The sequence below is a fragment of the Pseudoliparis swirei genome, chromosome 24, assembly GCF_029220125.1.
Source record: "Pseudoliparis swirei isolate HS2019 ecotype Mariana Trench chromosome 24, NWPU_hadal_v1, whole genome shotgun sequence".
In the NCBI taxonomy this organism is placed as follows: Eukaryota; Metazoa; Chordata; class Actinopteri; order Perciformes; family Liparidae; genus Pseudoliparis; species Pseudoliparis swirei.
Genome location: NC_079411.1, coordinates 4,202,488 through 4,219,587, shown reverse-complemented (window position 1 = coordinate 4,219,587; position 17,100 = coordinate 4,202,488). Strand labels below are relative to the sequence as shown.

General features: G+C 48.8%; 1 protein-coding gene across 1 annotated transcript in view; it reads left to right on the top strand.

Annotated features, from left to right (window-relative positions):
- The window catches only part of grin2ab (glutamate receptor, ionotropic, N-methyl D-aspartate 2A, b), a 95,330-nt gene extending 79,356 nt beyond the window's left edge, over nucleotides 1–15,974 (top strand). The window contains 9 exon segments of the mRNA XM_056410005.1: nucleotides 851–976; nucleotides 2,553–2,782; nucleotides 3,358–3,518; nucleotides 5,999–6,186; nucleotides 7,917–8,155; nucleotides 9,983–10,166; nucleotides 10,774–11,315; nucleotides 11,317–11,576; nucleotides 11,671–15,974. Coding sequence (XP_056265980.1) covers nucleotides 851–976; nucleotides 2,553–2,782; nucleotides 3,358–3,518; nucleotides 5,999–6,186; nucleotides 7,917–8,155; nucleotides 9,983–10,166; nucleotides 10,774–11,315; nucleotides 11,317–11,576; nucleotides 11,671–12,658 — 2,918 coding nt within the window. The 3' untranslated portion in view covers nucleotides 12,659–15,974.
- Nucleotides 15,975–17,100: the final 1,126 nt, after the last annotated feature.

The window sequence follows — 17,100 nt, the reverse complement described above, 5'->3', positions numbered from 1 at the left end:
AATCAAGGGTGTGTGGAGAATGAATGCGCTTCAGCCGTATGTGTGTTTGTTAAGGGGTGAATGCTTTGTGTGTGTATTTACATGAAAGCACACGTGTGTGTGCGTGTGTGTGTGTGTGTGTGTGTGTTGAGCCTGGGCCAGGGTATCGGTGACAATTCAGTATCCCTTGCACTCATATTAGAGGCACCTCAGCGCACAATCTCTCAGGGCTGGCTGACCCTGGCAGTCACATACTTAGACATACAGTCTCACACACACACACACACACACACACACATACATACCATTTGTCTGGGTTCAGCGTTTCTGGCCCTCTGAACTCCTGGCCTGCTACACACCAAACACATGCAGACTCACACTCGCCTCTCACATACGAATAGATCACATACACTTGCCCACCGCGGGGCACATCAGATCACTCATAGTTTCATTCTTCTCTCTCCCTTCTTCTCTCTCTCTCTCCCCCTTTTCCTCCACCATCTCTCTCCCCCCGCCTCAGGCCTCTCCCTCTCTCAGCTCCCATTCCAAGGGAATAATGAGAAATATGGAAATGTGCTCCGTCAAACTCTCTGTGACTAACTCTCCCTCTCCTCCTCCCGCCCCATCTCTCTCCGTCTGCCTCCCTCTCTCCCCTCTCTGTGTCTTCTCTATCATCTCTTCCTCTTGCTTTGTCTGCCCCCATCCTTCCTGTGCTCTTTTTTATTATTATTGCCGTCTCCTCCTCTTATTTCTTTGTGTCTGTCTCCCCTTTCTCTCCGTCCCTCACTTTTTATGTATCTCCTGCTCCGCCTCTCTAATGAACTCTCCATTTCTCTCTCTCTCTCTCTCTCTCTCTCTCCCACCCTCTCAGAGCCCTTCAGTGCATCGGTTTGGGTGATGATGTTCGTGATGCTGCTCCTTGTCACGGCCATCGCCGTCTTCCTCTTCGAGTTTGTCAGTCCGCTGGGCTTCAACCGCAACCTGGCCCAAGGCAAAGGTAGAGTTACGCGTACACAATCGGGGATATCGCTCGCCCCCCCCGGAGCAAGGAGACCAGACAGTTCACTTAATGTAACAGAGCGTTAACAAGTCAGAGGAGAGCAGCACCTGGAGCGGCCCTGCTGGCTGGCTGGGAAGATTAATGTTAGGATCCAGAAGAAAATTGATTTCAGATTAGTTTTCTATATCTAGAGGGCAATGCAGGTGTTTTAAGTACATTATGTTTTTCACCTCACGCACTGATTGAACTACGAATGCCAACAAGTGAAAAACTGTTTTAAAACTTCATCTTTATACAAATGATGAGTTTCCTCTTTCGGGAGAACATGTTATCTTTCAAAGAAAAGGTTGAACATTGTTGAAATACATTTCCTGGCTCATTCTGATGGGAGATAGATGAGAAGATTCTCCTCGGGCGTAATAAAATATGCGTAAAGACAAAGACAGGAAACAGGTGGAGCGCGCTCGCGTGGCTCCGTCCAAAGATAACAAAATCCATCTTCCGGCATCTTTAAAGCTCACTAATTAACACGTTGTATCTGATTTGTTTAATCTGTACAAAAGCTGAAGAGTAAGAAGAAGAAAAAACATGTGGGGAATGTGTCAGACTTTATCCTGGAGGTGAGTTTGCCAACCTGCTGAACTAAAGCCCGCCGTCTGCTCTGGCTTTCGCTCAATATTGAGCGAGTGGCGTGAGATCAAATAGCGTGTTTTTATTTTTTTATTATTCCTTCTTTTAAATCTCTTTGCTGTGTCGCAGGGGTGCAAATCATCCACCAGGCCCCGCTTTTGAAATAAATTGCCACGCTGAGTTTTAAGTTCGAGTCAATAATAAGGACGTGTGATGTCTCGAGCCCGGTTTGTGGTGGTTTATTTATTATTTATTTGTTTATTTTTGCACAATTCAAACAATAAAACAAAAATAAAAATCACAACAGAGATAAATAATCATCTCAGACAAAAAGACAACTCTGACTATTTGAACCTATTTTACATTTTACAAAATTACAAAGATAAAATGAAAAATGCATAAGATAGACAACAACAACAACAAAATGAAAGAAAAATAATCTAATTATATCGAGTTTTATATCAGTTTCAGGTCTGAATTACGGCGCGCATCATCACAGCAGCAGGTCTAAATCTCACGAGTATTTTCTTTCCTTCGTCGTTAACATCCTTTTAGATTCACCTGTGCAGTGCTGTACTCACTACATCAGTGTTTCGTAGCTCTGACTGAAGGTAAATCTATCATTTTAGATCCGTCTCCCTTCATCACGCTGGCGAACCCAACAAGATGCCCGTCGTCCCACAATTACTGCGGCACATTTTGAAGGCAATAGAAGGCAATAACACCGTCGCCTTTTATTTTATATTTACGTCAGCCCTAAAATCATGATGCCCTCAAAACGAAATCATAAAACTCCTTTCAGAAGGTCTTTTGATGTTAAAAAGATGGTGGCATTTATGCGAAGATTTAGAAAACCTCCGGAGTGATTCCCCCCCCTGCCGTGAGGCAACCGTACGGCAGGCATTTTTTTAATGGGACAACATGTCTTCCTCTCTCCCCTCAGACCCCCACGGCCCCTCCTTCACCATCAGTAAGGCCATCTGGCTGCTGTGGGGTCTGGTGTTCAACAACTCGGTGCCGGTGCAGAACCCGAAGGGCACCACCAGTAAGGTCATCGTGTCGGTCTGGGCCTTCTTCGCCGTCATCTTCCTCGCCTCCTACACCGCCAACCTGGCCGCCTTCATGATCCAGGAAGAGTTCGTGGACCAAGTCACCGGACTGTCTGACAAGAAGGTGTGGGAACACACACACACACACACACACACACACAGAGGAAACTAAAGACATTCACACAGCGAGGGCTGCTCTTGGAATGGATGCTGCCCTGCGGCCAGACAGGGCTCTCCGGGGAGCGCCCTCAGGCTTCAACATCCCCAACCCTCTGGCCGGAGCTGTCACCACGCTAACACTGCCAGCGCCGCAGACCCAGGGACGCACACACACACACACACTGTATAGATCAAAGATGTGTGTGTGTTTAGATGTGTGTGTCGTTTGCAGAGGCTGGCAGTGTCAGCAGAACCTCGGCCAGGCTCACGCTCCACTGGACACGCAACGATGATGACTGATGAGTCCACTCCGCTGTCCCTCCTTCTCTCCTCTGTCTCTCCTTGTCACTCTCCTTCCCTCCCGTCTTGACTCTGACTTTCACGATGTCTCTCCCTTTTCTCGCCGTCCTCTTTTCCCCCCAAACTTCTCACAGTCTCCCCGGTGCTCTTTGTCTCCTGGCGTCTTTGTTGTCCCTCTCCTTTTGTGCTCCCGTCAATTCTCTCGTTAACAACGCGTCGCCCGTATTTCTCCCACTGCAGTTCCAGAGTCCGTACTCCTATTCGCCGCCATTTCGCTTCGGGACGGTCCCCAACGGCAGCACCGAGCGCAACATCAAGAAGAACTACCCGGACATGCATCAGTACATGACCAAATACCATCAGACCGGCGTCGTGGACGCGCTGGTCACCCTCAAGACCGGGTACTGTAAACGCGTCGAGCTGAGATGTGTGACACCTGGGAGGCTGACGGCTCATATGAATAAGAGCATGTGACATTGCATCACATCGGGGGAAAAAGCCGGGCCCCCGGGGGCCTCGGCACCAGCTCATGCTAAAAGGCTGCAGAATGTGCGCTCGCCGTTTATGTCACTGGCGGTAACAAAAAAAAGAAAAGCAGACACTGCCTGCGAGTGCTCATTATGGAGTCTTGCTGCTGCTGGGAAGATGGAGCTGCCAAAAAACTGTGAGAGTGTAAATTGTTCTGTAGTTTGCCGCCTTTATTCTCCCTCCTAAACACTAATGGAAGGATGGCTGCGGTGCTTTTATTCCTTCATTAGTCTTTCCGCGCTTTGATCTCTTTGGGCTATTTTCTCCAGATATGTTTTTCCCCCGTAGCCTCTCTGCAAACGCTTCATTGATACTGAATATCAAATACAGGTGCTTTGTTTTTCATACTCCATATATTAGTCTTCCCAACTGTATAATTAATGCGTTTTGCAGAATCCTAAATTAAATGTGTCATTACAATTGGTGGTTAAAAACCAAATAGATATAAACTCTTTGATGTTCTTGTCAAAGGCATACAATAAGCTGAGCCACGTTTAAAATATTCTAGTCTTTAATGAATCAAAGCAGAGGTGTCAAACTCATTTTCAGCATCATGGCCGCCTCTTAAAGGGCCGGTGTAAGTGAAACACTGTAAATTACTCGCGAACATATTGTTAAATAACTCTTTGCTTTTGATTGTTTATTTGAGTGTAGAAATATTGTACATAAGAACATTTCTCTAATATTATAACATAAATCCATTTAATATGAAACCTTCAAAATAAAAGCACAGGATATTTTTCTTACATTTCTTAAAGAAAAGGTGATCATATGTCTTTAAAGCCGTCAGGGGCCACGTAAAATGGCGTGATGGGCCGGATTCGGCCCGCCGGCCTCGTTTTTGACACCTGTGATCTAAAGTGTATTGTTTCTAAAATGCAGTATGGATTCAGATGAATTTAATTCTGCACGGTTTTGCAATTTACTATAGATACTCAAAGATTGCGTTTAATTCGACGTGTTTATTATTAATGCATCTCTAACATAGAGAGACATGGGTCTGGCTGCTCAGAGTTATATATAAAACTTTATTTTTGCTGATAAAGACGTTATAAAAAGCGTTCTGCTGCTATATATAGGACGGTGATGGTGCATTGTGTTTGGTTATAAAACATCCCGCTTCGGTTTCTGCTGAGCTCAGCTGTATCGAGTCCACATCGGGGAAACGTTGAGTCACGTCGTGGCCCCTGAGTTTGAATTCAGCTCGTCATGTTATAATAATCATAGCAGAAACCTGTGAATAAAAGAGTATCGCTATGCTAAGACATCCTCGTGTGCGGGAGTATTCACGCCGGACGGGATCCTCAGTCATCGGCAAAATCTGGTCAGCGGGAGAATTCCCCCGCCGGTTTGTTTATGGATCTGAGTAAAATTGTTACTGACACAACACACAATGTCCACTCGGCTCAGTGGACTAAACTGTGTTGTGGTCTTTCAGATTGAGGCCTGGTGGATCAAATCTCCCATCATCTTCTTTTACCATGAAGACCCACCCTTAACACATTGTCAGGGCTCTCAAGTGTCACGCATTGAGCGTGAGACTCACGCATTTCGGTCTTAAGTCACTCACTCCCGCCACACATCGTATTTCTCACGCTGAAAAAAATTCTCGGCTATCTAATGTTTTAATGTGCCGCAACGCGCAAACATGAGCTGGCCGCGCTGCCCTAACCATGGAGAAATCAAGCGCTCCCCTGGAGTTCTGCTGTGAGGTGCCACTTATCAGCCAATCAAAAACAAAAAATGGGCTACACAATAGCCAATCAGAAAAAAAACTGTATCTGTTGTCTGTATCTGGTTTCCAGCCAACCAATGAAAATAAAGCATCCTGGAATTGCGCGCGACTGACTGATATCCGAAAATGTCGTTCTGTGGGGGGGGGGGGGTTTAATCGTGTAAAAGTGACTTAATGCTAAGCTAATGATCTCCTGGCTTTAGTTTGACATCTAACAGGAATGCAAATAAGCATATTTCCCCAGAACTATTTCTTTAGGTGAGACAGTCCTTGTGCAGGGCTATTTCTTTGCTTCATATTTGTACGAGTATAAATATCTCTCGGGAAGAAAGTGACATCCCATTATTATCCCCCAATTATTTCTTAAAAGCAAACCGACGTCAACTCGGGACCAGTTTGCTTTAACGGAACCGTTTTCAGAGGCCTGAATACTGGAGGCAAAATACTCAGTACTTCAGCAAAGAAAAAGTGGGAAAAAACTAAATCTGTGTTGCAGAAATATGTTATTTTAATGTTCGCCAGTCTAAAGCTAACGACGTGATAACCCTTCAGATTCATCACGCGCGGGCTGGAAACCTGTTCCAGCCTGTGAATCCAGAACGTGTGCTCCTCTCGCAGGAAGCTGGACGCGTTCATCTACGACGCGGCGGTGCTGAACTACATGGCGGGCCGAGACGACGGCTGCAAGCTGGTCACCATCGGCAGCGGCTACATCTTTGCCACCACGGGCTACGGCATCGCCCTGCAGAAGGGGTCCTACTGGAAGCGCCTGGTGGACCTGGCCATCCTGGGCATCATCGGAGACGGTGGGGCGCAGGCGTCGTCTCCGTTGCACGCCATTTAAGTTTAAGTTCCTCAGATGATCGAGGCTTTTATTTTCTATTACAGTCGGGGGGGCCATTACCCAGCTCCCCCCCCACCCCTCTCCCTCTCGCCTCCATCCCTCTGTCGGAAAGCTATCAGGGGCGAGTCTTAACACACCATTTCATCATCATTACGCTGTGTGTGTGTGTGTGTGTGTCCACCATGTCCTGTTATGTTTACTCCTCCGTATTGTTCTGTATAATAAGCTGTGGGATGGTGCGGATGGAGGACAGAGAATGAGCCAGGCCCAAATCAAACGGCTGAAACCACTAAAGCACTTCTCTCCGCACCCGGCCCTTTTTTTTTCTTTCATTCGGGGGAAGACACCCGTGTGCGCACGCAACACACAAACACACTCGGCCCGATAATAATTCCTCCCATCTTTTCTGATCACTCCATCACTATCAGTTCTTCTCCCTCCTCCTGCAACCCTGTTTTTTCTCACTCCACCTCTCGTCTCTCTCCCATTACCTTCTATTTACCACTTCACTTCTCGCCCCCTCCATCTTTCCTCGTCATGATACGGCCTTTTTCTTCCCGCCACACCTCTCTCATCCCCTCGCTCTCGACCTCGCTTTATTCCTTCTCCTTCATTCCCCACCCCCTAAACTTTCGCTTCACCCACATTTACACACAGAGCTCTTGGGCAGGACTGAACATCCCGTCATGCCTTACAGTTTGCATATCAGACAACACGGGGGGGGGGGGGGAGGTTATAACTTAGTAAAACCATGCTAGATGGTTGTTTGCCTTCAACACTTTACACTGTGGACTTCCTCACTCACCGGACCCAGAGAGTGAGAGTAAATGAACCTCTATCGGGTGTGTCTATAACATCAACCGGCTTCCCCCCCCCCCCCCCCAAAGGCGGAGTCCTACTCTAAATCATTTACGCCAACGACATCTGCATTGATTCCAAAAATTCAATTAACACTTTGATTAATGGACACGTACTTGCTATGATCATAATTGACAATAATTTGACCACAGGTTTAGAGTTAGGGCGGCCGTAGCTCACGAGAGCGGTCGTCCCGCAGCCACAAGGTTCTCCCCGTAGTGACATGTCGACGTGTCCTTGAGCAAGACGCTGAACCCCCACTGAAGCCCCCCGGGCGCTTCACAGCAGCCCACTGCTCCTCAGGGCGACTTAAAGGCCGAAACCAAATGTCAGGTATGTATGTTTAAAAAAAAAATGCAACATGAGCAATAAATACGTAATGTAAGAAAAAGCAGCAGCGTCGCGGGTCGCCTGAGGAAGCTCCCGGATGACGCTGATTTGTAAATATTTTACAGTTTGCCTTCAGCTGGAACGCATCCCTCAACCGGAACAACTCATTAACAAAGCTGATGGAGGTTCATTGGCACTGAGCAGAAATGTCCATTTGACCTGCACAACAAACGTCCGTCACAGGAGGAAGAAGCCAAACATCGGACTCTCAGTTTAAGATATAAATGATCTTTCATTCCCTCTGTTGTGCAGGCGGTATCACCTCCAGCCATTCCTGTACTTATCCCTCATAACTTGGTTCCTCACATGTTCATCTGTTTACTGCCGTATTTCTAGGTTTATTATAATGTGTTTGTGTGTTTTTTTCTCTTGTGTGTTGATTTTGCTGCTGCAAAAAAAAAAAACGGCGACAAATAAAAGTCTGAACTTTGACATTTGTTTCAGGCGAGATGGAGGAGCTGGAGGCGCAGTGGCTGTTGGGGATCTGCCACAGCGAGAAGAATGAGGTGATGTCCAGCCAGCTGGACGTGGACAACATGGCGGGCGTCTTCTACATGCTGGCCACGGCCATGGGCCTCTCCATCCTCACCTTCATTTCTGAACACCTCTTCTACTGGAGGCTGAGATACTGCTTCACCGGCGTCTGCACGGGGACGCCCGGGCTGCTCTTCGCCATCAGCAGGGTGAGGATGAGGAAGTGGATCTTTTCCGGCACAGTGTCCGCTGCCGCCGATTCCGCGGTTGTATTTAACGACTGGTGTTCGGCATTGATTGGGACTGCGAGTACAAAGCACTTATCGCAAAGTCAATATGAGGACTCGGGATGGGAATTTATTGTAATATTATTGACGTTTTAAACGGCGATGGCGACTTTTATAGAGTATGAAATACCGAGAGCGCGGCACGTACACACAGAGACACAGCGAATAAAAAAATGAGCTGAGCCGTATTTGCAAATCTTCTTCACGCGGTTTCACTCTGAAGCAGAGAAAATAACAAGAGGAAAGAAAGGCGGCATGTTATTGCGACTTTGAAGCCAGCCGTCGAGCCTTTGCCGTGTTTAACGACAGACTTCACACAGTAAATTACACACCAGAAAAATGATTTTTCTGTTTGTCTGTTGCACATCAGACAAAGAAATGTAATTTGGCTAATCTTCACGGTTCTTCGGATGCAAACGGGAAGACACAGAAAGGACTGGTGGCCTGAAACATGATTGTTTCAGTTAAAAAAATGACATCTGTAGACAATCATCAAGTCTGGCACACACACAATAGTTACTGTGTGCGTATAGAAGGAGTCTGTGTGTGTGTGTGTGTGTGTGTGTGTGTGTGTGTGTGTGTGATAAGAGAGGAACGAGGAGGACAGTGTTATTATAAAGCCCCGCTGAGGTGGGGATGAACTGGCTGCTGGGCAGGATAGAGGAATCAAACCGCTAAGACACACTCGTAGAGACACACTCGTAGAGACACACACTTACACAAAGCTCTGGCCTATCTCTCTCTCACACACACACACACACACAAGTCTGCTCTAACAAAGTTAAAAATGCTAACGCATATACAGGAGGAGCGATGGATATGGGTGGACTTGACCACATGGGCAGACAGATAGACGGACGCACACTCTCACACACACACACACACACACAAAACAGGAAATGGCCGCATCCAGACGGACCATTCTTTTCATTATTCATATGTCATGTCTCTGTGTGCGGCGGCGGGGCTTTTATTCCAGACGAGCAGCATTTCACACATTAAATGTTTTACAAAAAGAGTGCGACGTGTGAGTGTGTGTGTGTGTGTGTGTGTGTGTGTCTCTCTCTCGGTGTGCGCACGCCTTTTGGAGCGGCGATGCGGGAGGTTAAGTGGCTTCAGGGAGAACATCTCCTTGCACTCAAAGGCCCCCCTCCGGTGACATCATCACCTAAATGAAATGTTCCAGGCGCCTCTGGAAGCGGCTCATTGAAGAAGGGATAAAAAAAAGTGGCGATTATCTCAGCTCGCCACATTCTAAAACTAGAACGGGCACTCGGTAGAGCGCATACCTTCGCATATCACAAGATTGGGCATTGAATTATGAACATTTTGGCATTAGTTGCATGCCAATTGGATAAAAATTGACCGCACTATGGTAAAAATAGGATTTTGACCTTTTCATGACCTTGACCTTTGACCCGATCGATCACAAAATCTAATCAAATGGTCCCCGGATAATAACCAATCATCCCACCAAATTTCATGCGATTCGGTTTAAACTTTTTTTGTTATGCGAATAACACGCATACAAATAAATAAATATATAAATAAATACACGGCGATCAAAACATAACCTTCCGCATTTTCAATGCGAAGGTAACAAAGAGAGGTCACGGTTTGCCGTAATCGCATCCGAGGAAAGGACACGGAGGTCTCCCTTAATTTACTGCGCGTGGGAACCGAGTCTTGTGCACGTTTGAACTCCTTGGGTTGGGAAGTAACTCTCCTGTCGTCCCCTCTGCCTCTCAGGGCATCTGGAGCTGTATCCACGGCGTTCACATCGACATGAAGAAAAAGAACCCGGAGCTGGACTTCAGTCCTCAAGCCAACATGCTGCATCTGCTCAAGTCTGCCAAGTCCATGGCGCTGTCTTCCCCCAAACGCAACACCGTCCTCCTGCAGCCCAACATCCTCGACATGATGTCGGGGAAAGGTACTATCCCTCGCACGCGGTACACCTGGCAGAGTATGTTTGTGTATCCGACCTCCTGACCTTCCTATGCAGTCTACGTATGCACATGTAAAGGTGCCTCCTCTTCCCTCTTACCTGGAAGCAGATGGACTGTCGTGTATAAGCCCGCCTCGTGATTAGAAACACCTGAGATCAGGGGTGTCAAACTCATGTTCCCCGTGGGCCACGTCAGCGTCACGGCTGCCTCTTAAAGGGCCAGTGTACCTGAAACTGTATGAGCTAATCCCGAAACATATTGTGAAATAACTCGCTTTGCATTTGATTATTGTTGATTCGAGTGTAGAAATTATTGGACGCAAGAACATTTCTCTAATATTATTTTTCAAAAGTCAGTTTAATTTTAAACCTTCAAAATAAAAGCACAGGATATTTTTCTTAAATTTCTTGAATAAAAAGTGATCATGTGTCTTTTCAAGGCGTCAAGGGCCCGGGCCAGATTCGGCCCGCGGGCCTTGTGTTTGGCACCTGTGTGCGCTAGATGGTCAGGGCAGTAGCTAATGGATCAGGCTGAGCATCTAGCCGAGCATCCTTCTGTTGTATCTGAGGTGCATCTCTCCTTGTCTCCTAGGTAACTCACTCCATAGTCTGCCCTCGAAGGGTCCTGGTCTCTATAGCAACGCTGCTGGTCCGCACAGTTTCTTGTCATTGTCCGGGCGACACAAAAACCTCCTTAACAATGCGGCGCCGTTCCCGGTTCAACAGAAAGCCCCCCCCCTTCAGACCAGCCCCAACAAGCCCCAGCTGTCAATCACCAACGGCAACGGCAAGACCCGCCTCGCCGGCTCCGCCCTCACCGCCGGGCCGCAGGGCTCAAAGCCCCGGGCCCTGTGGAAGAAGAGCGTGGAGACGCTGAAGACTCAGCCCAGCGTCATCGCGGGAGGCCCGAGCCCCGCCCCGTCATCTGGCCCCGGATCCGGACCGGCAACCATGAAGAGCCAGCGCTACCTTCCCGAGGAGCCGCCGCATTCGAACATCTCGGAGTGCTCCAGCCGGCCGCCGTCGCACAAAGATTCGGATTCCATCGCGGCGGCGAGGGGCGGATTCAAGCCCATCAATCAGCTGAGAAAGAGGGGAGGGGTCGGCGGCGGAGGAGGAGGAGGAGGAGGAGGAGGGCGGAGGATCCAAGATCTACTCCATTGACTCGGACCAGGCCAGCCTCCAGTCCGCTCCGCCCTACCAGCGCGACAGCCAGGGGGGCGGCGACGACCACAGCTACCCCCCGGACCCGTACGCGCACGCCCACACGCTCTCCCACCAGGCGGACGCAGCCGTCCTGCAGCTGAGCGCCGGCCTGCTGCACCACAGCCACAGCGCGGAGGCCGACCTGCACTCCCTGAAGGACAAGAAGTACAGCACCTACACACACAGCAGGTAGGAAGCGAAGCCCGCGGACACGTCTTTTCCCCAAATGCTTTTGATGATCTCGTTTGTGTAACCGGTGTCGTCCTCTCTCTCTCTCTCCCAGCAGCGCGAAGGACAAAGCCGGCGGGTCGTTCGAGGCTCCGGGTCAGGGCTCGCAGAGCGTCCGGCCCGGCCACTGCCGCTCCTGCCTGACCAAGCTGAGCGGCTACTCCGGCCTCTACGCCGTCCGCTCGCCGCAGGCCCGCTGCGACGCCTGCGCCCACCTGGGGAACCTCTACGACATCAGCGAGGACCACCTGCACGCGCACTACTCGCGCCCGCCCGGCGGGGACATGTTCACGCACTACCTTCCCCAGAGCGAGCTGGGCCCGGTGGGCGAAGGGGACGGGCTGGTCAGCCACTTGGAGCCCTCCCCTTCCTCGCCGTCGCCGCTCCTCGGCTCCCCGTCGGCCCCGCACCTCCTGCTGAGCCGCCAGCACTCCTACGAGAACGCGCTCCCGGACGGCGTTCCCGAGCGGCAGTCGCAGCTGCACGCCCACCTGCGGGGGCTGAGCCTGCCGGACCGGGACCGGGAGAGGGAGCCGACCCTGGACGAGGGCGCCTACGCCAACGTCCTCACCATGCGCTCCGACCGCCCGTTCGGCAGCCGCAGCCCCCCGTCTCCCTCGCACCGCCACAGCGTGGACGCCGCCCCCATGCCCCTCCCCCGGCGCTCTAAGAGCCTCTTCCCCGACCGCCCTTCTCACAACCCGTTCGTCCAGTCGGCTCCCGGCACCGCGCAGCGAGACCCCTCCCCCCAGGCTGCCGCGCGCCTCCCGCAGAGGAGCTCCGCCCACGAGCTCTACAAGCAGCGGATGCCGCTGTCGCTTACCCTCGGTAACCACGGCAGCCACCACCACCACAACCAGCACGGCGGCCTCGCCGACCAACAGTTGTTCTACCCCCAGCAGGAGCCCCCCGCGGTGGCCTACATGGTCCCGCCCGCCGCCTCTCAGCCAATGGGCTACGTGACAGCGCCGCGAGCCTCGAGCGCCGGCGGCAACCGGCCCCGGCTCTACCGCCGCATGCCGAGCATCGAGTCCGACGTCTGAGGGCTCTCGCCGAGACACACCGACACACACGCACACAAGCACACGGACACGCACACTCGGAGGCGAAAGGCGAGGGGCGGTCTGCTCCGGACTCGAAGGATAACGGCCGTTTCTTTACCGCGCCCTCGACGGGACGTGGTCGGGGCCACGGGGGCCACCTGCAGGCACAGTGCAAAGATGAGAAGTGTGTGTGAGAGTCGGTGTGTCCCCGGGGGGGGAGACGGTGACAGTGCGACTTGTCCCGCCCTCTCACCTGCCTCTTGGGGATGGAGGGGACTCACAGAAAGACCCTTTCTTTTTGAGATCACACACACTCACACACACACACACACACATTTCAGCTAGACACACCCGCCCCATGATTTCTCCGGCCAAACCCGTACGTTGCACTGCCGACATGCTTAAAGAGTAGAAAACTACACCAGAGTAACTTACTATCTTTGCGGTAGACCGGACTGGGAGGCGGGCCGCTGGTCTGAGAAGATGTACAAACACTCGAACACACACACGCACACACTGTGTTTGTTTCTACGGGGGGGGGGGGAGTACAAAAAACCTACCGACTGTTTACCGTTGATGTCAGTTTATTGAACATTCCAAAAAGTGGACCAAACGTGGCCGCCAGTAAAAAAAAAAAAAGCAAGAGAGAAAAAAGCCTATCAGGACGAGAGTGTGTGTTCTAGTGTTTCTAGATCTAGAGACACACAGAAGAGCATCCTTGCTTCCTCTCCTAGCTAGCCTTCAGGTCATACTGCATGCTTCCTACTGCCCTGTGTTACAGTTAAACTCCTATACAGGGTCATATATGCACACACACACACACACACATATATATAGATATGCACATACACACACACACGGGCACATACGCAGTAGTCTAGGTTAATAGATTTAGGATGGGTGTGTGTGTTGGAGCTACGCGATAGCTTCTCTTTGTGCACTTTGTAGATTTTATACCCTGCCACCTAACACAGACGTTTGACCAAAAACACTTTTGTACTGAAAAATATGAATATTCTCAACCATTCGCTGGAATAGATGTTTTCTTTTCTCTTATTTCTCTTTGGCGTTGGGCTTTCGGGCCCCGTTGAGTTCCCATCGTGAGGTGTTACCGTGTTAGATAATGGGTACGGGCATCAGACAGTATACGCAGCAGCGACGACTCTTAATCTTTCTCTTATGTTCTTAACTTTTGTATTCCTCCTTTTCATCCCCGGCCTTCTTTTCTTCCTTCATCGGCTTTCGGTTTTCTTCTCTTAATGGCTCCTCTGTCTTTTGGCTCCGCCCCCTGCTTCCTTCGATTATAGAGTAGACCGAGTGTCAGAAGAATAAAGCTCAGTCGTGGTGGGTTTTTTAAAATTTTAAACTCGACATATTGTTGGAAATCACTTTATATAAGTAGTCGTACGAATTCCTCCAACTCAACCACCCCTCGTAGGATACAGTGCTTTTCTCTTTTTCGAACACGTTTTTTTACGCCGAACAAAAGGCCTCGAGGCCCGATGTGATGTTCCCGTAGTGAATTCAGAGGCTGAGTGCATCACTGTTGCAGATTTTACTCACCAAATGTAAACTCCTGGACGGGCGTCGCAGCGGCTCTCACTGCGCTGTGTTCCAGCAGGGCGACTGCAAAGTGACTCGTTACAGAGGCATAACACACACACACGCACACACACACACACGCACACACACACTCGACGAGCTGGCAATGTGTGTATGAGTGTTCTAGAAATCCATAATCGACTGAGGGTATTGATTTTGATGGAAAATAAGACTTGATATCCCATTAGCTGAGCGTCTGTCTCTATTCTCTTTCTATTCGCTATTTCCTCCTCTCTCTCTCTCTCTATCTCTCACACACACACAGCTCTATATATATCTTGCTGCAAAGAATGCAAGACAGTTTGAACACACAAAAAACGCACCTTTTTTTTTTTTTACGGTGACCGCTGCCCCCTCTTTTGGTGATCCTACCAGGTTTGGTGTGTGAGTTATATGCACAATATCAGGTTGCAATATTATATTTCTGTACAGAGACATCTTTGTTTTAAATGTTAGGAAACGGATATCATTTGTTTGATTTGAATGGTATTAAGTGTTGAATTAATTTCAATGGCGACGTGGCTTTTTATTCTGCTTCTTTAAAAGGACAACAACAACAAAAAGACTGGCATGTTTTTTGAATTATTGTGTGATTTATTTTCTCTTTTTTCCTTCTTTTTTCTCTCCCTCTGGTGTGTTGTTGGTTGGGACCTCACTGTACAGTCCTCACTGCCTGGTTAACACACTAGTTAACCACCCTGGTCAGCTCACCAGTTAACTAGCAGCACGTAGCTGGGTCTCTCATCTGAATCACACTCAATGAATAATGAGTCCAGCCTGTGTGGTTAATACGAGCCCCCCCTCCCTCCCTCCCACATAGATCTCTTCCACTACGAGTCTGTGTGCGGTTTCACCTCTGAGTGTGAGTGTGAGCGTGCGTGTGTGCGCATGTGTGTGTGTTTTACACCGCGCAGGCATTTATATAAGTCAGTGAATGATGTGTGTAACAAGAGGTTGTTCGTGGTGTGTGTGTGTGTGTGTGTGTGTGTGTGTGTGTGTGTGTGTGCGCGTGTGTGCGTGCGCATGTGTGTGCGTATTCTTTTCTGTACTCTCTTCGGTTCGTCCCACACATAACATTTGACCCAGCTCTTACTCATACAACACAAATACATCTACACACACACACACACACACACACACACACACACACACACGTTGCGTCTGTACTGTTGTTGGTGAGGAGAGCGTGTCGAGTGAGTTGTGTGCGTCCGCCATCACACAGATTATTATTTTTTACACCGACCTTTCGTTTGATATTCTGATTATAATTCATTTATTTTTATTTTTTTATTGCATGACGTGCTCGTGTTTCCGGTGGTACCTATTTTGCTGCAACACCTGAGTTCTCCCTGATTTGACCCGAGCGAGGCTCCGCGCGCCGGCGTCTCCCTCCACGCACGGCCGGCGCACTCCGCATCCGACTGGAGCCCCGGATGTTCGACCCCCGGCCTGTGACGTCGCCAGGCCGGCTCCCGCACACGCCGGCCGTCGCCAAGCAACACGCGGTAAACGTTTCTCGGCTCTGTCCGACGCGTCTCGTCCGCGCGGCGCTGGGTGGAAGGAGCGCGTGGCCGCGCGGTCCTCCGCGTCTCCCTGCCGTGTATCTCACTTGTGTCTAAGTTCAGGGGTTTCTAAGCTACTAGTTGTGTTGTAAATACTACCTTGTCACTCAGTACCTCTGTACAATCTGTAAATAAGTAAAGGTTACATTTTTCTACTTGTCTGGGTCTTGTTCATTCATCTTTTTATCCATCCATCCATATATACATCAGTGGCTCATGTAACTATTGTAAATAAAACTATTATTAACGCTCTGTCAATCGGTAATAAGCCATTAGAGGATATCATATGAAGCTTTAACACCCTCACATTAGTCATATGTTATTTCCATGAACAGAGAAAGTTCGACACTGTGAACATGAGCTTCTCCACAGCAGTAAGTCTCAAACCTGTGATATCGAGTCTCACCAGGAGCTGCTCCACAGCAAATGAATAATTATATAATAAATGTTTTCTTTATTATTTCAAAATATGCTTGATTCTGTTGCAGAGTGCTGCACTGGGGTCTCAGAGGTAGTTGTTCTAGCTCAATATTGTTATTGGACTGGAGCAATATCATTTTTTAAATGTCCGTAGTTCCTCTTTAAACGTAATTTAGCATAACAACCAAAAATTGCAGATTTAGGCCATACTCGGTTTCTCCCCCTCTGATAAGTTGTCGAGGGTGCTCTGAAGGGACTAACCTGTCAAAACTGAAATTAAAGATTATTCATTAGTTTTTTTTAAACAAAGTGATTCCCACCAAACTTTTGGTCAGACGACTATTTCTATATTTTTCAGGGAAATGACCTTTTTAACTTATGCGTTGCCTTAATTAATCATAACATTGCTGTAAACTTAATTGCTAATGATGAAGTCTAAGTCAGAGGCTTCTCACTTTTCTAATTAAGCCATCATGTCTGCAGTTAATAAGTTGAGTTAATAAATTGTTCATGAATGAACTTTAAAGCGCGTCTCTGTGGCTGTTGGTCGGGAACTGAAATATCTCACAAACTATTCGACGGATCGCCTTGAAACTTTCATTCTTGATCCTCAGAGCATGAATCCAAATGACTTTTCCTCTTGCATCAGCAACGGTTTGCAGTTTTGAGCTAAATATTTTAACAATATTGAAAAGTACTTGACATGGATGCTTCCCTCAGGATGAATTGCAATAACAGTTCTTACATGTTTTCCTCTAATGGATCATCAGCATTTTTAATGTGTGTTTTTATGATCAAATAACTGCACAAATGTGCCTCAGCTGCACTTTGAGATACATGCTATTTCGCTAATGTGTG